This window comes from Myxine glutinosa, chromosome 1 (genome assembly GCF_964187855.1).
Source record: "Myxine glutinosa chromosome 1, kmMyxGlut1.1, whole genome shotgun sequence".
NCBI lineage: Eukaryota > Metazoa > Chordata > Myxini > Myxiniformes > Myxinidae > Myxine > Myxine glutinosa.
The window spans coordinates 123,710,619-123,733,709 of NC_136261.1; the positions used below are offsets into that span (position 1 = coordinate 123,710,619).

Genomic DNA, 23,091 nt, shown 5'->3' on the forward strand with positions numbered 1-23,091 from the left:
GAAAGTTTCATCTTCCTGGGTTCTAAGATTGAATTGAGTGGAGAATGTAGGGGAGAAAATAACAGACTGTTATCAGGAAGAACCGCGATGTCATCATTGAAAAAGATCTGGAAAGACAAAGATGTGACAAAACAAACCAGGAGGTGACTGGTGAATACTCTGGTATTTCCAATTGCAATGTATGGATGTGAGTCGTGGATAGTGAAAAAGAAAGAAAGGAGGAAGATTGGCAGTTTTGAAATGTTTTGTTGGAGATGAATGTTAAACATTCCATTTAGCTGCAAGAAGAACAAACAAATCAGTGATTGAAGAAATTAGACATCATGTACATTGGAGGTGCTCATGCGAAAACAGAAACTGCCATACTTAATCTGAAACACATACTTTAGGCACCAATGACATCATCATTAACATGTTTTATTCCGTATGGTTTTAATGCCGCAACAATGAGCCATGTTTCAATTTTTTTCCATGGAGCGGTTTCGGAGATATAGAGGTGCAACATTTTTGCGACATGGCGTCTGTACCAGATGACCCATGATGTCATAACTATGAAGAATAATTTTTACAGGCAGAGTTGATGCTGTGGTGAAAATTTCATGTCAATCGGACCAACGGTTGCTGAGAAAATGAATTTTTAAAATGCAGACACGCACGTACGCACATATGACATACGTACGGATGCAACCAATCGTTTAACCCTGCGTTTTGCTTCGCCAGCGGAGGGTAATTAATTTTAACAAGATGGCGCCCATACTACGTGACCTATGATGTTATAATTATCACTAAATTAATTTTTAAGATGCAGACATGTATGTACGTATGTACGCACACGATCGCTTAACTCCACTTTTCGCTTCACAAGCGCAGGGTAAATATTCATTTATGTTCTGCCCTTAGGACCATTGAATCCTTCAAATGGTCACAGGAGATGAAGTTGATAAATAAGAATGTAAAATGTGGAACCAAATGCCCAAGTGTTTTTTGGGGCATTTTATTCCCCTTTTTACAATCTTATCCATCAACATAATCTTTTGTGTCCATCCTGCCTTCCTCACCACAGTTGTTATGGACTTTCACCTCTGTAACACCAAGCTGCCTCAAATTCTAAATGCAAACGCAGCTAATCAATCACTCTGCCAACCACTTTTTCCATGTTCCATCGTGTTGTCACATTGCAAAAAGATGTTCCTCTTCCCAAGCTGGCCTACTTGGTATCACTACAGCTCATATGTATTTAAAGGGTCACAGCATGTTTTCAGTGAGCCACCAGACATGTGGTTACGCATGTAGATGTACAGTACGTAGCCCTGCTTATACGTATGTACAGTATGTACAGTACGTATCTTATATATACAGTATGTATCATATTTAAAAGGGATGATTCTGTCCAGTTTTGATCCCCCGTGCAGAGACAAAAACATTATCGAGACAATAGGCAAACATGGATTGTGCCAAGCCATACAACTCCTGCCTCCATTTCCCGCATGCCATTATTTCATGTTCCAGACTCTTCTGGTTCACTACAACATGATCCATCCAAAGGATCCCCTATGGATGCCTTGTTACAACTTTTATCTTCTTCGAGTTTATCAACTTGCACACTTTTCTCACACACATCAACACCTTCACTGGTGGCGAGGCGAGCCCGGTGCACTCATCGACTCACTCCTAGGTAATGGTGATGGGCGGTCTCATCCTTTCCTTGTTACAACTTGTATTTTTTATTACCTACTTACCAGGTGTGGTGCATAGTGGAAGAATATTCACCACACCTGTTAGAATTTGTGAAAGGCACATTGGGTTTTGAGTTTTAAAAATTGTTTAATTTTAATACAAGATACTTTTCAAGCTTCATGCCAGTGGTGGTTATATTTTATTCCAACATTAGCTATTTTCAAATACTCAACACCATATCTATTATTCCAATTATCTGACATCAACACCGAATATGAATTCACATTTCTTACACCAAAACAGTGAAATAAAACATGGTTACTCCATGCAGAGAGCACAAGTTATTTGACTTTTTTGGTATATAAGGTGAAGTCGCATGGAAGAGCTAGAACACAGTGGAATGTGGGGAAATGCACGCAGGACTCAAAAAAAGGGACACTTGGATGAAGAATGAGTGAGTGGGAAAATGCTGGATATGGCAGTCAACCACAACAAGTAAAGGACTGAAAGAACAGGAAGGAACCACCAAAAATGAAAGAGCAATGGAACGAATAAAGGAAAAATTGGGTGGAGGGAGAGGAGAAAAAACCCATTGACCTGCCGAGGAAGGAGTGGCAGTGAGCAGCCATCCTGAAGCCCTGGAGGAGAGAATGAAACTTAAAAGATTGAGGTTCCATCATCCATCAATTCAATTGATGAGGTTCCATCAATGGTTCCATCAGCACGACAAAAGTGTATTAAGTGAGTGGAGTTGAGCAGCTGTGAGCCAGGATTTTGGACATTTCACCAGAAGTAGATTACTCGTATAACACATGCACCCTGGAGAAACCTTGCAGTGTGAGGAGGTTGTTTTGGGGTTGAAGATAACAAGGGTTGATGGTGCAAAAGCAGACAGGAGGTGATAGAGGATTGGGAGGCCACCAACTTTTCTGTGATGCCAGCAGTTAGAGCATCAGGCTCAGAGATTGATTTTCATCATGGGAGTCTTGAGTGATTGTTTATGACTGAAATAGTACACCCGCTCACTACACTAGCGGCAGGGGAACCATGTAATTATCCTTATCACTATTGCCAATTTATTTTTAAGACAAGGTATGTTAGATCAGGTCATTGAAAAGATCAGACTGTCCCTCACCATTCTAAATTCCCAATAATAAAATGTACTTCTGTGAGGGTGTCGAGGTGGGGGAAAGATGTGGGGGGCAATATTTCAAGTCACAAAACCCCTTGGGGAGGGGGGATATTATAAGTATTAATATTGATTTGTCATAACAATAATATTATGCTATTGTCGTGCGAATCCCTCCGGTTAATACTAGGGACCGCGGATGACCAGAACGGCTTTAATGGAGGTGACAACCAAACACGGATTTGACTATTAAGCGCGGGAAGAAGAAGGGAAGAGGAAGAACCGGGAAAAGCGCGCCGACTGCAGCTCCGGTCCTGTCGGGAATTAACGTACTCGAACACCTAATTAGAATGTACAAAAATAGAGATTTATTCGCGGACCCGATACAATGAAACGCGACGGTAATCAAATAATGGTCCTAACTTGGGATCCCACACACCAGACTCAACAACACGACACAGGAATGAATGAAAGGAAAATAAAGCGTTAGCGTATATTTGTGAAATGTGTTGCGTCTTAACTATCCGTCTTCTTGTCGTGTACGCTGTCCAAACGCGGCTCCGCTCGGCCCCGCTCGTGCACCACCAGACGTCGAACGACCCGCTTGCCCCGGCCTCGTCTGTTCAGCAGCACGCCTCGCTCCAAGCTCCAAATCGATCGCACACGAGGTCCCGCCCGCTCACAGCACCAAAAGCACCGAGCACCGAGCACCGCTCCAAGCACCACGAAGATGGCGAACCAACGACCACCAAGGACCTCCCAAGACCAAGAAGGGAAGCACAGAGACAAGCGACCAGCGAAGAAAGAGAGAGACAGAGCCCAGATGAGTCAGAGACGGACGTGCAGCGCAAGAGCCAGAAAGGGATGTGCAGCACAAGAGCCAGAGAGGGATGTGCAGCACAAGACAGTCAGAGAGGGATGTGCAGCACAAAAGCCAGAGAGGGATGTGCAGTGCAAGACAGCCAGAGAGGGACATGTAGCGCAAGAGGGAAAATGTCATCCGGCATGCCCTTTTATAACCTGAGGTGGTGACGTCAGCCTTGGCGCGCCACCCAATCAGCGCCTCGTAGCCTCCCGCCGTTCACTGAACCTTCCAGCGCCTTCCCTCCATTGGGCCACCTCTTCCTCCGTTGCGTCTTCGCGCCTTCCGCACTGATTGGCTGGAGGTTCACGCCTTCCGTGCCAACCAATCACACGTTCCCTGTAGCGTGGTTATAGCTCATGTCACTCGATGTTGCTAGGCCTGCCGGAGGTGTAGCTGGCGGCGGCCATCCGGCAGTGCCCCGATCTGGCCTCCTGCCTGTTTTCCAAAGTCATTGTAAGGGAAGGAGATTTAATTATTGTGTGCACTAAAGGGCCTATCTAAGTGTTTATAGGAGTGCGTTGTCATAAGGGACAAAGGAATGATTACCAGGTCTGACGCACAAGGGGGTGACATCCTATTCCCTACACTATTTAACACCCGAACATCCTGGTATGTTCACAGGTATACTCTTATCCCGACAAACCGCCTAAAAACACAGAACTTATTACAAGGTTGATTCCCTATCGCGACAGTCGAATACCGACCTACACATATCTATCTGGCTCAAGATATTCCTCTACCCAAATTCATAACACTATTATCATGAATGTTGTTGTTACTTTTGTTATTAGAAGGAAAAATGCCATGACAAAGCTATCTTAACATGGATATACACCTCAGCACGCAACACCTTTGGTGGGAAAACCCCCTTTAGGGTGGAGGGGGAGTTAAATCGCTACAACCTCCATTGTGTGCCCCCTTAGTCTCCATGTCGAGTTTGGTTGGGATTGGATAAATAACAACCAAATGTACTGCGGTCAAAAATCGTCAGACAGACAGACAGAAACCAAATTGTGTATTTTACTATGATACATAGATAATTATGGATTATTCAATGATTTATCATAGAGTCATAATGACAGTATCAATCCATATAATATAATGAGTTCATATTCTCATCATTACACTGAAACCCCCAAATTGACAAAATATCATATTGATTGAACCAAATGGTGGTTGGTGTTGTATTGTATTTTTTCAGCAACTGTGTGGCTGCAAAACATCGATTCCTCCATATCCTGGTGAACTCGGCAGCTCAGGAGCTCTTTGCAGATGTTCTCAAACATCCGAGATGGCTGGATGCTGCAATCTTGACCCACTTGATTGTCATGCTTGCAGGTAAACACGAGATAAATTGATTTTGGTGAATTTCAAATTATTATTATTATTGCTATTATTATCATGTAGTATGGTCGTACTCCTTATGTTAGGATGGCAATGGAAAAATGATGGTCCCATCAAATGTGTACAAAACAATACACTGAGAAGCTACTACAATGGAATGAAGTCGTAAGCTTTTTAAAGCCACACCATTTATTCTCGAGCGTGAAATTATTTTATTCTCGAGCATTTATTCTCGAAATGTATTCACGTAACAAGACTGAGAAAGATGCCAGAATATTTCGCTAAAGTACCAAATCATGAGTTAGTAAAATCGCCAAATTGTACTTCTTTCTTCTTTTGTCAGTCAGTCTATTAGAACAATGGCTGAAACAATAATTGCAATTATTTTTAAGGTAGCAAGCGACATTGTCTCCCATGTATTGCACTTGTACATGGATGCAATTGGAACCGTGGTGTATGAACATAAATTTATAGGAGTGATGGTGTGAAGGGAGTGTGTATTATCATGGGTGAAGAAGAAGCTCGAGGGTCCAACCCCCACACGAGGGCTACCACTTCTTCCTATTCTCCCATGATGTGTGTGTGTGTGTGTGTGTGTGTGTGTGTGTGTGTGTGTGGGTCGTCGGTTGTCATCTTACCATATGCAGGTTTCGGAAGGTGGAACAGAGCCCAGGTATCTACGTATCCACCTTCGTGTGTACTTGTGTATATATACACACACCCACACACACATTGATGCTGTGTATTGTGTGTATGTTTGTGCATGCAAGTTGATGTTCTTGGCTGCTATCTCCACACGTGGGTCATTTTCAGGAGATGGAACCGAGACCTACCAGGTCTCAAAGCATCCACCTTCGCTTGTGTGTGTGTGTGTGTGTGTGTGTGTGTTTGTGTATACAATATGTATATGTCACATATAATCAGGTAAAATATGCTTTTTAATCTCGTATCAATATGTGTGAACATAATATAGATAAATATCAAATACAATATGCGTATAAAAAGTGTGTATATAATATTAGTGGGCTATGCTTACACGTTGCTTACACGTTGTAAGCATACACGCATTGGGTTTGGAGTTTGGGGGGGGGGGTGGGGGGGGGGTGGGGGATATCAGATGTGTACAAAACTTGTGCACATTGTGTAAGCAATAACAAGCCGTGCTTCATCATACAAAAGTATATAATAAATAGCTTTTTGGTTGTAGGCAAGTATTACCGACCTGCTGCTAGTATTAAATTTAAGGTTATTTATTTATTTTACGAACGCGTTTACGGTTTTGACATAAATTTTCATTGAGATTTTTATTTCACAGTTTAAACTTTTCGAAATTACAATTTTCAAATGCTGGTAATCGATTGAACTTTTTTTTTTTAAATACGCCTTTACAGTTTTACGTGAATTTTCATTTACGGACGCTTTTTCTTTTATTCATTTGCAAGCATTGTTGTCATGTTTATTTCATAGTTTATAGTTATAGAAATTACAATTTTCAAATGCTGTATATCAATTTGGGTGTTTTTTCTTTCCATATGCGTTTACATTTTTTTAACGTAAATTTTCATTTACGGACGCTTCTGACGGTTCCGTGATTTTTCACGGTGTATCAGATTCATTGTCCATCGACAGGCCACATTTCAGCTTTCTAAGACACCCGGAAAGTATTGAACATTATTATCAGTCAGTCAGTGGTTAGAAAGATACAGCACCCAACAAAAGTATTGGAAACGCAAAGTCAAATTGGTTATTATTGCTAAAAAAAACATGAAATTTGGATTTTAGATCAAAGATGAATATCAGGCAAGAAACAGTACAGAAGGTGATCTTTTATTTCTTGGTATTTCTATGCATATATGTTTTACCATTGTAAATTTTATGTTCATTTCCCCCCCCCCCCCCCACCCCCCCCCCCCCTCCATTTTAGGTAAGCATAAGTATTGGAACAGATTAGCTTAAAGTAAATTAAAGTGGTATAATAGTTGTATTTGGTTCCATATTGCTTGCATGCAATAACTACATGAAGTCTGTGACCCAGTGACATCACACTCTTGGTATCTTCCATTGAGATGATTTGCCAAACCTAAAATGGGGGGACTGACATAAAAAGTGCTGTTGTTCCACAATGGTAAAACATGCAATATAGGCTGCTACATTGTCAATTGCCACATCAGACAGCCTATGTAGGCTTCATAAGCCTCTATTAACAAATTACCAGCCCATCCTTTGGGGAAAGAAATCAATCCATGGACACATTTCTGGCTACCTGGCCGTCATCAGTATGGAGTGGATTTTTCCCAGAGAGCTGGAAGGCCATCTTGTGAAAGAGTGTACACAGTCTGCAACTGAGCAGCAGGGCATAATATATCTATGACATAGATTTAGGTTGGTTGGAATATTATCGTTAACAACAACAACAACAACAACAACAACAACAACAACTGATAATGATGGCGCAGTGTTGATCGAACACTCAAAAAAATTCTGCACTGGCACATGGACAAAAACGAGTTTCAAAATTGATATAAAATAGCTGCCCCATACCAGATCTAGAGCCTAGGCCTAAAGAAGTTGATGGATTGTGAATTAAACTGCTGGAGACCAAGTCTGCTCTTTCCTGTTTGGCATACAATTGGTGGAGTAGTACGACGTATTATTTCCTGGTTGGCTGTGTCGATAAAATCCTTCCAAACAATGAATAATCCCAACCACCTTAAACTATATACTGTCATTTTTTTCTGTATACATCTGCTCCAGTGCTCCATGCTGATGAAGACCAAGTAGCCTAAAAGACTTGTGAAGGAATGAACAGCTGCACCTGCTACTCCAAATATGATGACCCCTAACATATGAGGGCCGGTAGTTCATGTAAATGCAAAGCTGTGGATTCACCTCGAGAGGTCAGCAATGATGAGTGTTCGCTGTGGCAGCCTGCTATAGTCTGGAGAACTTGTGCGATTATTTAATGTTTAATTGTCTGGCTGCCCTCTGAAACAGTTGTGTGGGCCGAAGACAGGTGGGTGTGTGTGGCAAGTGCTGCCTGTAGGTAAGAATCCATGTGGCAATGGCTAGTAGGGCACTTGGATTACAGCCACAGCAGTTAAAGGGTTTACTTTTACACACATGAAACATTGGATTTAAATCAGGAGATTGACTGGGCAAGTCTAAAACCTTACACCTTTTTCACCTGATGAGCTCTTTGGTTGCGTTGTCAGTGTGTTTTGGGTCATTGTCTTGCTGCATGGTGAAATGCCACCCAATGAGTTTAGAGGCATTTTCTTGTATTTAGGCAGACACAATGTTTCTGTACACTTCCAAATTCATTCCCCTGCTGCCATCATTGGTTACATCATCGATAAAGATGAGTGAGCCAGTTCCATAGGCAGCCATGCAAGCCCACGCTAGGACACCACCTCCACCATGCTTAACAGATGAGGTCGTACGCTTTGGATCTCCACACTTTCACTTTTCCATCACTTTGGTAAAGGTTAATCTTGCTCTCATCTGTCCATAAAACTTTGTTCCAGAACTCTACTGGTTCACCTATGTACCTCTTTGCAAATTCTAATTTGGCCTGTCTATTTGTGGTGCTAATGAGAGGCTCGCACCTTGCAGTGTAGCCTTTGAAATTCTGCTGTCAAAGTCTTCTGCGATACTTTCACCTCTGCACTCTATAGGTTGTCGGTGATGTCACTGATGGTTGTTTTAGGGTTTTTCTTCACAGCTCTGATGATATTTCTCTCATCAACTGCAGCTGTTTACCTTTGCCGACCTGGCCGTTGTCTGTTGCTCAGTACACGAGTGGTTTCTTTCTTTTTCAAGATATTCCAAATTGTTGTATTTGCAATGCCTCATTTTTGTGCTATGGTTATAATTGAATTATTTTGTTCCTTCAGCTTCCAATTGCTTCCTTTTCTTTCATATACAGTTATCTTGTCTTTATGTTGGTTTATACCTACTTACTCCAAATTCAGTCTCCCAAGGTAAAATCAAAGGCTAAAATTAAGACTAGACATTCACAGGTCTTTTATGTGTGAACATTCAATGCAAGAAGAAACACCTGAGCAACAAGAAACCCCTGTCAGTCATTTGTTCCAATACTTATGCTTACCTAAAATGGAGGGACTGAACATAAAAAGTGCTATTGTACTGCAATGGTAAAACATATATGCATACAAATATCAAGAAATAAAAGCTGACCTTCTGTGCTCTTGTCTCATATTCATATTTTCATCTAAAATCGAATTTTACATTATCTTTCATGTAAATTGGTCAGGTATTCACAATAATTTTACATTATCTTTCATGTAAATTGGTCAGGTATTCACAATAATTTTACATTATCTTTCATGTAAATTGGTGAGGTAATCACAATAATTTTACATCATCTTTCATGTAAATTGGTCAGATATTTACAATAATTTTACATTATCTTTCATGTAAATTGGTCAGGTGTTCACAATAATTTTACATTATCTTTCATGTAAGTTGGTCAGGCGTTTACAATAATTTTACATGATCTTTCATGTAAATTGGTCAGTTGTTCACAATAATTTTACATTATCTTTTATGTAAATTGGTCAGTTGTTCACAATAATTTTACATTGTCTTTCATGTAAATTGGTCAGTTGTTCACAATGATTTTACATTATCTTTTATGTAAATTGGTCAGATATTTACAATAATTTTACATTATCTTTTATGTAAATTGGTCAGGTGTTCACAATAATTTAACATTATCTTTCATGTAAATTGGTCAGGTGTTCACAATAATTTTACATCATCTTTTATGTAAATTGGTCAGGTGTTCACAATAATTTTACATCATCTTTTATATACATTGGTGTTACATAATTAAGGTGTTCACAATAATTTTACATCATCTCTTATGTAAATTGGTCAGATGTTCACAATAATTTTACATTATCTTTCATGTAAATTGGTCAGGTGTTCACAATAATTTTACATCATCTTTTATGTAAATTGGTCAGGTGTTCACAATAATTTTACATCATCTTTCATGTAAATTGGTCAGGCATTCACAATAATGTGACATCTTCTTTTATGTAAATTGGTCAGTTGTTCACAATACTTTTACATCATCTTTCATGTAAATTGGTCAGGTGTTCACAATAATTTTACATCATCTTTCATGTAAATTGGTCAGGTGTTCACAATCATTTTACATTATCTTTTATGTAAATTGGTCAGGTGTTCACAATAATTTTACATCATCTTTTATATAAATTGGTCAGGTGTTCACAATAATTTTACATAATCTTTTATGAAAATTGGTCAGGTGTTCACAATAATTTTACATCATCTTTTATAAAAATTGGTCAGGTGTTCACAATAATTTTATATCATCCTTCATGTAAATTCGTCAGGTGTTCACAATCATTTTACATTATCTTTTATGTAAATTGGTCAGGTGTTCACAATAATTTGACATCATCTTTTATATATATTGGTCAGGTGTTCACAATAACTTAATTTGACATCATCTTTTATATATATTGGTCAGGTGTTCACAATAACTTGACATCATCTTTTATGTAAATTGGTCAGGTGTTCACAATAATTTTACATCATCTTTTATATACATTGGTCAGGTGTTCACAATAATTTGACATCATCTTTTATATATATTGGTCAGGTGTTCACAATAACTTGACATCATCTTTTATGTAAATTGGTCAGGTGTTCACAATAATTTGACATCATCTTTTATGTAAATTGGTCATGTGTTCACAATAATTTGACATCATCTTTTATATACATTGGTCAGGTGTTCACAATCATTTCACATCATCTTTTATATAAATTGGTGAGGTGTTCACAATCATTTCACATCATCTTTTATATAAATTGGTCAGGTGTTCACAATAATTTTACATCTTTTATATATATTGGTGTTACATAATTAAGGTGTTCACAATAAATTTACATTATCTCATGTAAATTGGTCAGGTGTTCACAATAATTTTACATCATCTTTTATATAAATTGGTGTTACATAATTAAGGTGTTCACAATAATTTTACATCATCTTTCATGTAAATTGATCAGATGTTCACAATAATTTTACATCATCTTTTATATAAATTGGTCAGGTGTTCACAATAATTTTACATCATCTTTCATGTAAATTGGTCAGGCATTCACAATAATGTGACATCATCTTTTATATAAATTGGTGAGGTGTTCACAATCATTTCACATCATCTTTTATATAAATTGGTCAGGTGTTCACAATAATTTTACATCTTTTATATATATTGGTGTTACATAATTAAGGTGGTCACAATAAATTTACATTATCTCATGTAAATTGGTCAGGTGTTCACAATAATTTTACATCATCTTTTATATAAATTGGTCTTACATAATTAAGGTGTTCACAATAATTTTACATCATCTTTCATGTAAATTGATCAGATGTTCACAATAATTTTACATCATCTTTTATATAAATTGGTCAGGTGTTCACAATAATTTTACATCATCTTTCATGTAAATTGGTCAGGTGTTCACAATAATTTTACATCATCTTTTATATAAATTGGTGTTACATAATTAAGGTGTTCACAATAATTTTACATCATCTTTTACATAAATTGGTCAGGTGTTCACAATAATTTTACATCATCTTTCATGTAAATTGATCAGATGTTCACAATAATTTTACATCATCTTTTATATAAATTGGTCAGGTGTTCACAATAATTTTACATCATCTTTCATGTAAATTGGTGAGGTGTTTACAATAATTTTACGTTATATTTCATGTAAATTGGTTCAGTCTTTGCGTATTCAATGTGCTATATGCAGAATTCATAGCGTTATCTACATAGAGCACAACGTTGTTAATTTTTTAAGTAATCAATGTCAGAATATGTTTTTGCTTCAATTATTTTTCAGGATTTCTCAGACAAGATGCAGGGTATGCTTTTCTCAGAGCAGGAGGAGCAGACCAGTACGACCACAAAAGGAACAAAAAGTACATTTGTCAGTTTTGCTTCATCATCCATTTTCATTTTAATAGAGCAAGATAATAGTAACAGAATTTTTTTTCTTCTTAAGCATTTATGATGAATATTTTTTGGTGTGGGTGGTTGGTCTGTGAGGCATTCTCATCTAAGATCTGGTATTCTCCTCCCCATTTCCTGTATATTTATTCATTGCTTACAATGTCCTAGTGATTAATACAATATACTTGTATTGCTCATCCTTGATCCTGAGATGCTGTAACAAAATAAGAAAGTTGTTTTCTATCTTGAGGCCTATCGCCTAATTGAATTTGCTTGACTCAAATAATTTGGCAATATGATTCATTACCAGGTGTACAGATAAACAGTTAGCTATTTAGTTTTTAAAAAATCTTCCCGATTGTAATTCTTTGAATCGCTCTGAATTCACTCTGCATCGTGATATTTACTAGGAAGCACAAAAAATAATAATAATAATGCATTTATTTTATATAGCGCTTTTCAGGAAGCCCAAAGACGCTTTGACAGAGTGCAAAACATAATGCATAGCAAAACATAAAAACAATTGCAAAAAACAAGAATCAATAGGGAAATATTCAAAGCAAAAAGGAGGGAGAAGGAGAAGAGATAGCCAGGGGTTAAATGCTGTGGGTTAAATGTTGAATGCAGTGTTGAACAGGTGGGTCTTGAGTGATGTTTTGAATGTGGTGAGTGAGGAGGAGTCTCTGATGGTGTGAGGTAGCGAGTTCCAGAGGGTGGGAGCAGCGATGGAGAAGGCCCTGTCCCCCCAGGATCTGAATTTGGTCCGGATGGGGGGGGGGGGGGTCAGGAGGTTGGTACCAGCAGAGCGGAGGTTGCGGTTGGGAGTGTGTCTGGAGAGGAGGTCAGCCAGGTAGGATGGGGCCAGGTTATGGAGGGCTTTGTAGGTCAAGAGGAGGATTTTGTACTGGATTCTCTGGGAGATGGGGAGCCAGTGAAGCTTGTAAAGGACGGGGGTGATGTGGTCACGGGTCCGGGAATGGGTGAGTAGACGGGCAGCGGAGTTCTGAATGTATTGGAGTTTATTGGTGATTGTTGAGGGTGAACCATAGAGGAGGCTATTGCAGTAGTCCAGACGGGAGGTGATGAAGGCGTGGATGAGGGTTTCTGCAGCCATGGAGGAGAGGGATGGATGGAGACGGGCGATGTTTTTCAGGTGAAAGAAGGCTATCTTTGTGATCTGTTTAGTGTATTTGTCGAAGGAGAGGGTTTGGTCAAAGATGATGCCAAGATTCCGGATGTGAGGGGAGGTGGATACTGGGATACCGTCGATGTTGAGGGCAAAGTTGTTGGTGGATTTTATGAGCGTTTTTGGGCCAATGATGATTATTTCAGATTTATCATAGTTAAGTTTGAGGAAGTTGATTTGAAGCCAGGATTTTATTTCAGTGATGCAGTTTGTCAGGATAGAGTGGGTGGCAGTGGAGATGGACTTAGAGGAGATGAAAATCTGGATGTCATCGGCGAAGCAGTGGAATTGGAGACCATGACGGTGGAGTAAGTGACCGAGGGGGGACAGGTAAAGGATGAAGAGGAGGGGGCCAAGAACTGAACCTTGGGGGACACCTTGGGGGAGGGGAGCAGTGGGGGATTTGCAGTTATTGATGGAGATGAACTGGCGTCTGTCAGAGAGGTATGATTTAATCCAAGAGAGGGCAGTGCCAGTAACGTTAAAGGTGGTTTCAAGTCGGGTGAGGAGGATGGTGTGATTGATGGTGTCAAAGGCGGCGCTGAGGTCGAGGAGGATGAGAATGTTGAGGTTGCCAGCGTCAGAGGAGAGGAGAAGGTCGTTGGTGATTTTGAGGAGAGCAGTTTCAGTACTGTGGTTGGAGCGGAATTCCGGATTGGAATGTTTCATACAAGTTATTGGCAGAGAGGTGATGTTTGAGTTGAGCGGCTACAGCGCGTTCCAAAACCTTCGACAGAAAGGGTAGGTTGGAGATGGGTCTGAAGTTGTTTCGGGTGGCAGGGTTTAGTCCAGGTTTTTTCAGAATGGGGGTAACAGCAGCAATTTTGAGGGAAGGTGGGACGATGCCTGTAGACAGGGAGGAGTTTATTGTTGCAATGATAAGTGGAGAGAGAGCAGGAAGGGAGGGCTTGACAAAGCTGGAGGGGATGGGGTCAAGAGTGCAGGTGGCAGTTTTCATTCCTATGAGGAGTTCAGAGAGGTCAGTAGGGGAGATTGGGGAGAATTGAGACAGGGGATGGCAGGATAAGGGGGGGGCAGGTGGTTTGAGGGGGAGCGGGTGCGGCGGTGGTCAAGCTGTTGTAGATGTTTTCAACTTTGCGTTGGAAGAATGAAAGGAAGGAGATGCAGTTGTCTACTGTGAATGACTGGGTGGTGGTGTTCAGGGGGCTGAGGAGTTTGTTTATTGTAGAGAAGAGTGCTTTTGGGTTTCCAGAGCCAGAGTGGATAATTTGAGAGTAGTAGGTGGAGCGGGCGTGGGAGAGGGCATCTTTGTAGTGTTGTAGGTGGTCCTTGTAGGCTTGGGAGTGAATTGTGAGACATGTTTTCTTGCGGAGTCTTTCAAGTTGGCGAGCACGAGTTTTCATCAGGCGGAGTTCAGGGGTAAACCAGGGAGCAGAATGGGTGAAAGAAACTGTTTTGGTTTTTATAGGCGCAAGTTGGTCAATGCAGGAGGAGAGAGTGTGGTTGTAGTAGTCAGTGAGATCAGAAGGGTTGTGGAGGTCAACAAAGGGAGAAGTGGACATTTTTTCAGAGAGGGTGGATGAGAATGAGGTAGGTGAAAGAGCGTTTAGCTTACGGAAGTTGATAGTGCGATAATGCCTTGGTGTTCGGGCGGGGATGTTGATGGTCATAGTGATGGCTAAGTGGTCAGAGAGGGTGAGGTCGGAGCCAGAGAGATGGTGCAAAATTAATCCAGTCCAGCAGACAAGGTCTAAAATGTGACCACGGTTATGGGTAGGAAAGTTGACATGTTGAGTGAGGTTAAAGCAGGTGAGTAAGTCAGTGAAGTCAGTGGTTATCGTGGAGTCAGTGGAGTCCATGTGGATATTGAAATCACCAAGGAGGAGGATTGAGGGGGAGAGGGAACATAGCTGGGTCAGAAAGTAGGAGAAGTCAGACAGGAATGATGGGTGTGGTTTGGGAGGGCGGTAGACAACAGCCATGACTGACTGTGTGACCAGAGAGTTTAAAATCCAGGTGTTCAAATGATGGAGCAGATGCGATGGAGATGAGGCTGGTCCTGATGTCTTGTCGGTGAATTTTTTTTTTTTTTTTTTTTTTTTGTATACTGAATCGAGGCTCGTGAAAGAGCTAACATTTATTTCACAAACAAATCAACCAGACAAACAAAATATACAAAAAGAGGGAGCAGAAGACAAGATGGGGAGAGAAGGGGAAGCACACAACCACAACATTTGAGAGCAGGGAGAAGTGTGGGAGGGAGAGGGCTTGGGGGCAGGAGGCGTGGGAAGGGGGGGGGGGGGGAGGTATAAAACACAAGGGGACCGAAATTAGCGGGGGTAGAAAAGATCTAATGGCAATTCCACCACCTCGGCCCTCCGAGCGTTGTTTATTGATGTAGGAATATCCATTGGGTGTGGTAAGGTTGAGTGCGAAGTAGTCCAGAGGTTGTTGCCAGGTTTCAGTGAGACAGAGAAAGTCCAGTTTATTTTCCAGGATGTAGTCGTTCAGGATGAGGCATTTGTTGTTGAGGGACCGGGTATTGAACAGGGTGAGCTTGATGTTGTTTTGTACGGCGGGGATGAACTCAGGTGTTTTGGCCAGGGTTCGCAGACAGGAGGTACGATTGTGTGCGTTGATGTGACCAGGTGCGCTGGGACGATGAGTGGGAGTGCGCTGAGCCAACCAGAGGATGGGGATGGAGTGACCTGATTGTAAATGAACAAACTTATGACCGGAGCCACAGTGAATGTACCTGGGTCGTCGCAGGAGTCCATTGGATTTGTTTGCAGAGATGCATGATGCGGTGGAGCGGGTATTAAGCATAAGAAGCCTTGCAGCGGAGTACCGCAGAGCCATGCCAGGCAGGAGCGAAGAGACGAGCAGGAGGCCAAGGTTGAGGAGGCGAAACAATGGCCACAACCCACGGGAGCGGGCCCGAGGAAACAGCGAAGGAGCCGGGCAGGTGAAGCCAGGAGCAGAGCCGGGACCGAGCAGAGGGCAGACAGGAGCGAAGAGACGAGCACGAGGCCAAGGTTGAGGAGGCAAAGCGGCAAATGCAGCGGCAAACGACCGCCGCCGCTAATCAAGATCACGGCGGCAAACCACCACCACCACCACTGCAAACAGTGGCCACAACCCACGGGAGCGGGCCCGAGGAAACAGCGAAGGAGCCGGGCAGGCGAAGCTAGGAGCAGAGCCGGGACCATGCAGAGGGCAGACTCAATGGCCAAAAATCCGCCACGACCACCAGAAAAGCAAGCTAAAGACAATGGCCCAGTCGGAGAAGCGGCGAGCAAGCGACGCCAGCGTCCTCTCCGGACCGGACCGGAAGCCAACTCTGGTTTGGTTTTTTTTTGGGGGGGGGGGGGTGGGTGGGGGGAGGGGTTGCATACACGATCGAGGCTCGTGTAAGAGCTAACATTGATCACAAAAAGACAAACTGACACATAAAACATAAGATAAAGGGAGCAGGAGACAAGATGGAGAGAGAGGGAAACACACAAGTACAACATTTGAGAGCAGGGACATCGGGAGATCTGTGGGAGGGAGAGGGCTTCTATTAGGAATGGAAACAACACCACTAACGTGTTTGTTTTATTACAAGGATTGAATAGAGGAAGACATTGTAAAGTTTGTAATGGGGTGTATTGAATTTACATGTGCGTTGATGTCTCTTCAGTCAATGTCTTTAGTGGTGGCCATCATGAAATATTATGTACAGAATGGAGGATTTTCACCTATTCTGCTTGACTGGAAGGACGTCTTGCTTGAACAGCTACTAGGAGAGAGGTAGTTGGGGATAGGGGTGAGAGATCGGATATGAGATGAATATGGCAGAAGCTAAATATGGAAGAAATTTGCCCCTATGCCACACCTATCACTATCTCCTTCGACCGCACTATATAGCGCTGGCTGGAATTCATATTATCAAACCTGTGCCAGAGCGTGGAGTCATGAATGAAGACCAGGACTACTACTACACCAGGAGCAAAATGCCTGCCACACACACCCTACTTGCACTAATCTGGCTAAAGTGTGCCCTGACCAGGAGCACATGTTATGGAGCATGTTCCTCAATGCACTACTGTTTCTTCTCAACATCAACAAAACTAATATTCTCCCTTGTTTCTGTGAAGAGAATTCGGCTCAGTGACCAGAAATATCTGAAACAATGACCAAGGTTTTAGAGAACAGAAGGTTCCCTTTCTGTGTGTAAACGTTGTTTTTTGTGTTAAAATGTAATCATTACCCCCGCCAGAGGAGAGGGTATTGCATTTGAGTCCGTTTGTCTGTCTGTCTGTCTGTTTGTTTGTCCACACAGAATAAATATTATTTCCTCTGCAACCGTTGGACCTATCGACAGGAAATTTTAACCATGGGTGCAACTCCACCTGTATAATTTTTTTATTGATAATTATGACGTCAGATATCACGTGGTTCGGCCGCCATCTTGGAAAAACCGAAACACTTTGCACCTCTATATCTCCAAAAACGCTGAATGGAAAAAATTGAGAAATGACTCATTGTAAAGAACTCTCCATGTGGAATAAATTGTTAATGATGATGTCATAGGTGCCTCCATTATGACGTCATAATTCGACAAGTACAAAACTTCATCCGATCAAGATGAAATTTCTTGAGCGTCATGTAGGCATAAATTGGTGGGGGAAAAAATAATAATGATGACGTCATATGTCACGTGGTTTTGCCGCCATCTTGGAAAAACCGAAAAACGTTGCACCTCTATATCTCTGAAAGCACTGCAAAGAAAAAATTGATACATGGCTCATTGTAAAGAACTCTGCATGGGGAATAAAATATGTTAATGATGATGTCATAGGTGCCTCCATTATGATGTCATAATTTGACAAGTACAAAACTTCATCGATCAAGATGAAATTTCTTGAGCATCATGTAGGCATAAATTGGTGGAGAAATAAAAATGATGATGTCATCGGTCACGTGGTTCGGCCGCCATATTTGTTTTAACACAAAAGCCTTAAAAACCAATGAAAATACATCCTGGCGAGGGTTTGCAATCTCTGATTGCTCTTTCTTGTTGTATATGTAATTACCGCCGCAACCAAAGATGAATGGATGTTTTATTTTCATCCATGTCTGTTTGTTTGTCTGTGAAAAGGATATCTCAAAAAGTTGAGGACAGATTCCGACGAATTTGGTGGACAGGTTGGTTATGTGACAAGGAATACTTTGTCCAATTTTGGTGAAAATTCTACGGATCCGGATCAGATAATTTTTTAAAGTGATTCTTCACCTTTGAGTGATAGGGCCAAAAACAATACATAGCATGATATTTCAACAAGTGGTGGATGAGTTATGACAAAACTTTGTGGATGAATTGGTTCGGCAATAAGAACAAGTCGAATAGATTTTGGTTCATGTGCAGATCAAGATCCGACATATCAATGGATACAAAACGTAAACTGTTTAGCCTGGCGAACGTATATGCTCCACCAAGTGCCGTTCTAGTTTATAATAAAGTAGTGTGGGAGCTGTGCTCACACGATAAAATCGGACAAAATGGACGACGCCAGGAATTAGGTTTCTCTGACCTATTTATTCCCAGCTCACTCAAACGAACTCCAAAGCACTGAATCAGCCGATCGAACGGGCGGCAATATATATCAGAAACTCAACACACAAAAGCCACGCCTCTCAGGCGGGGCGTGGTATGCAAATAGATAAGCCACGCCTCTCAACGGGGCGTGGTATGCAAGGCAAGCGTTCGCCCGGTAAAGGCAAGTCTCAACACGCCCGGGCGAGTCCGGACACGTGACCGCTCGCCGGTTGCGTCATAGGCCGGTGCAGGGTAATTGTGTCATGCTACCGGTAACCGCTACAGTAGTTTATTTTTTGCAGTGTTTAAATTCCTCTGCTGTGTGGGTTGATAGGTTGAATGTTATAAATACAACTGATGACTTGACTATGGAGGAGAATAAACTGCTCAGCTCATTCTTGATGGTACAGCAAAACAAAAGGTCCTGCGGACTATGGGAAATGACAAATGATAGAGGAGAAGGTCACCTGGACTTCAAATTCCCTGTGATAACCAGGATTCACAACAGTTTGCTCGCTAACTTCTCCAATAGTTGAGGGTTCGTTTAACAGGCATATTCAGGGCCCCTCAGGGATAAGGGTGTCAATATCAGGGAGTTGGAGGGCTGGGGTGCAAATGAGAAAGGTTAAAACTGCAAATGAAAGTCTTGAGAGTGTACTGTGCACCTGTAGACATTGCATGCGAGTATTAGGGAGGGTAAACAACAAAGGTGTCAAAAGATGAAAGTCTTGCAATTCTGACAAGTCATGAAGTAGTAGAAGACGTGTGGTTTCAAAGCAACAAAAATGGTCATGGAACCATATACAGTATGCCATTAAATATTTTGGAGGACACTTATACCACCAGGAAGTGTACGATACTTTAATTATATGTACTGTATATCTCATCCACATCTCCTCATTTTCATCCGGATATCCTTTACGATGTAGGCCTACAGCTATATATGTGAGTAAAATACACTGCTTTGTAAGATATTATCTCGGATTTATAAAGGATCTGAAAATGCAACGTCCGATTGTATTCAGACGTCTTCTTCTTCTTCTTCCGTTGATAAAAATAACGAAAACAGTTTTTTTTAAATACAAAATGAAAATTGATGATTTTATGCCACATTTGAGCTTTAGATATAAAAAATAATCTGCTTCTAGCTTTTGATTGCTGAACTAATTCAGTGACCGAATATGCAAATTCTTAAAATTTCAGGTCAATCGGATGAAAATTGACGATTTTATGTGACGCTGACCTTTGACCTTTTGACTAAATTATTAATTTGCGTCCTCCATATTCTCATAATAAAGCTTTGTTAAAAAATTGATGACCAAACTCAAATGGTAAATTTACATTTCAGGTCAATTGGATGAAAATTGATGATTTTATGTGATTTGGCCTTTGACCTTTTGACAAAATTATTAACTTGCCTTCCTTGTATTATCATGATAAAGCTTTGGTGAAAATTTAATGACAAAACTCAAATGGTAAATAGGTTATGGCCCGGACACACACACACACACACACACACACACACACACACACACACACGTGCTTACAAAACCCCTTCTCCTGCTATGCAGGGGATGGGCTGATGATACCTAAAGAAGTGAAAAACAAAAGGTCAAAACAAATATTTAACAAAATATATTTGCTCATTCTTTTTACCACCCTAGGTTCGTTCTGCAGTTATGCACTTGTTACCAAGATCCCATAATCCTTGGACTACTACTCAGACTACTACTACACCCTCCAAGAGCCTTCTAAGCCCTTATCACCCTAACTATGGGAAGCATGGCCAGCCGAGTCTGCTTGCAAAGGGATTCAACAGCCACAAAAATCGGTATGATCAGTAACTTTGAACAAATTCAACACTGAAGTAATACACCGAGAGTACATCAAACCGATACCGAAAGTACCTATAGTATACAGCACCAATTCTGCATTTATTTTATTTGTTTTTTGTATACAAGATCGAGGTTTGTGTAAGAGCTAACATTAATGACAAAAAAATCAATCGGACACATAAAAAACATATAATAAAGGGAGCGGGAGACAAGATGGGGAGAAAGAGGGTGGGGAGAGAGAGGAAAGCACACAAGTACAACAGTAGAGAACAGGGACATCGGGAGATCTGTGGGAGGGAGCGGGCTTGGTGGGAGGAGGCGTGGGAAGGGGGGTGGGGGTGGAAGAGGTAAAAAAAACAAAAAAACACATGGACACTGCTAGGACTTCCACGAAAGAAGTTGGTATTTAAAAAAAGTGGATCTGGGGTGAAATTAATGGGGGTAGAAAAGATCAAGGTTTTGGATGGGGGAAGATAGGAGATGATGGTGAACAGCTGTTTTAAAGACCTGGAGGGAGGAGTGGGGTTGAAGAGAGTGTGGGAGTCTGTTCCAGAAGCGGGAGAAAAGAGGAATAAAAGAGTGCCGATATTGCAAGCATTGCCGATATTGGTCCAATTGCATGCCAATACCGATACTGCCGATCAAATGCCATTTTAGGCCCTGATACTACTGATTAACCCTTAAACAAACAAATGAAAAATCGGTCAGAGACCGAGGACTTGCCGGAATGTACTTTTTATCGGCCATTTAGGACAAATATGGCGGCCGAACCACGTGACCGATGACGTCATCATTAACATATTTTATTCCCCATGGAGAGTTCTTTACAATGAGCCATGTCTCAATTTATTTTCTATTCTGCACTTTTGGAGATATGGAGGTGTTAAGTTTTTCGGTTTTTCCAAGATGGCGGCCGAACCACGTGACCTATGACGTCATCATTTACATATTTTATTCCCCATGGAGAGTTCTTTACAATGAGCCATGTCTCAATTTTTTCTGTTCAGCACTTTTGGGGATATAGTGGTGCAAAGTTTTGCCGTTTTCCAAGATGGCGGCCGACCACGTGACATATGACGTCATCATTAACATATTTTATTCCCCATGGAGATTTCTTTTCAATGAGCCATGTCTCAATTTTTTCTGTTCAGCACTTTTGGAGATATTGTGGTGCAGTTTTGCCGTTTTTCCAAGATGGCGGCCGACCATGTGACTGATGACGTCATCATTAACATATTTTATTCCCCATGGAGAGTTCTTTACAATGAGCCATGTCTCAATTTTTTCTGTTCAGTACTTTCGGAGATATAGCGGCACAAATTTTTTCGGTTTTTCCAAGATGGCGGCCGAACCACGTGACATATGACGTCATCATTAACAAATTTTATTCCCCATGGAGAGTTCTTTACAATGAGCCATGTCTCAATTTTTTCTATTCAGCACTTTTGGAGATATAGTGGTGCAAAGTTTTGCCGTTTTTCCAAGATGGCGGCCGACCACGTGACATATGACATCATCATTAACATATTTTATTCCCCATGGAGAGTTCTTTACAATGAGCCATGTCTCAATGTTTTCTGTTCAGCACTTTTGGAGATTTCGTGGTGCAAAGTTTTGCCGTTTTTCCAAGATGGCGGCCGACCACGTGACTGATGACGTCATCATTAACATATTTTATTCCCCATGGAGAGTTCTTTACAATGAGCCATGTCTCAATTTCTTCTGTTCAGCACTTTTGGAGATATAGTGGTGCAAAATTTTGCCGTTTTTCCAAGATGGCGGCCGACCACGTGACATATGACATCATCATTAACATATTTTATTCCCCATGGAGAGTTCTTTACAATGAGCCATGTCTCAATTTTTTCTGTTCAGCACTTTTGGAGATTTCGTGGTGCAAAGTTTTGCCGTTTTTCCAAGATGGCGGCCGACCACGTGACTGATGACGTCATCATTAACATATTTTATTCCCCATGGAGAGTTCTTTACAATGAGCCATGTCTCAATTTTTTCTGTTCAGCACTTTTGGAGATTTCGTGGTGCAAAGTTTTTCGGTTTTTCCAAGATGGCGGCCGAACCACGTCACCGATGACGTCATCAATTGGGCACAGTCTATTCCAGGGCAAGATCAATATGTGTGCAAAGTTTGGCGATTCTACGTGCAACGGTGTAGACGCAGTGCTGCAAACAGACAAACAGACAAACAGACAAACAGACAGATGAAAAATCGGTCAGAGACCGAGGACTTGCCGGAATGTACTTTTTTATTGGCCATTTAGGACAAATATGGCGGCCGAACCACGTGACCGATGACGTCATCATTAACATATTTTATTCCCCATGGAGAGTTCTTTTCAATGAGCCATGTCTAAATTTTTTCTATTCAGCACTTTCGGAGATGTGGAGGTTTCGGTTTTTCCAAGATGGCGGCCGAACCACGTGAGATATGATGTCATCATTAACAAATTTTATTCCCCATGGAGAG

At 41.2% G+C, this 23,091-nt stretch overlaps 1 protein-coding gene across 1 annotated transcript in view; it reads left to right on the forward strand.

The window, feature by feature from the left end:
* LOC137419231 (uncharacterized) overlaps positions 1–20,770 on the forward strand; it is a 73,315-nt gene extending 52,545 nt beyond the window's left edge. The window contains exons 5-7 of the mRNA XM_068105374.2: positions 4,873–5,009; positions 11,934–12,012; positions 20,436–20,770. Coding sequence (XP_067961475.2) covers positions 4,873–5,009; positions 11,934–12,012; positions 20,436–20,615 — 396 coding nt within the window. The 3' untranslated portion in view covers positions 20,616–20,770. The remainder of the gene's footprint in view (positions 1–4,872; positions 5,010–11,933; positions 12,013–20,435) is intronic.
* The last annotated feature ends 2,321 nt before the right edge of the window (positions 20,771–23,091 follow it).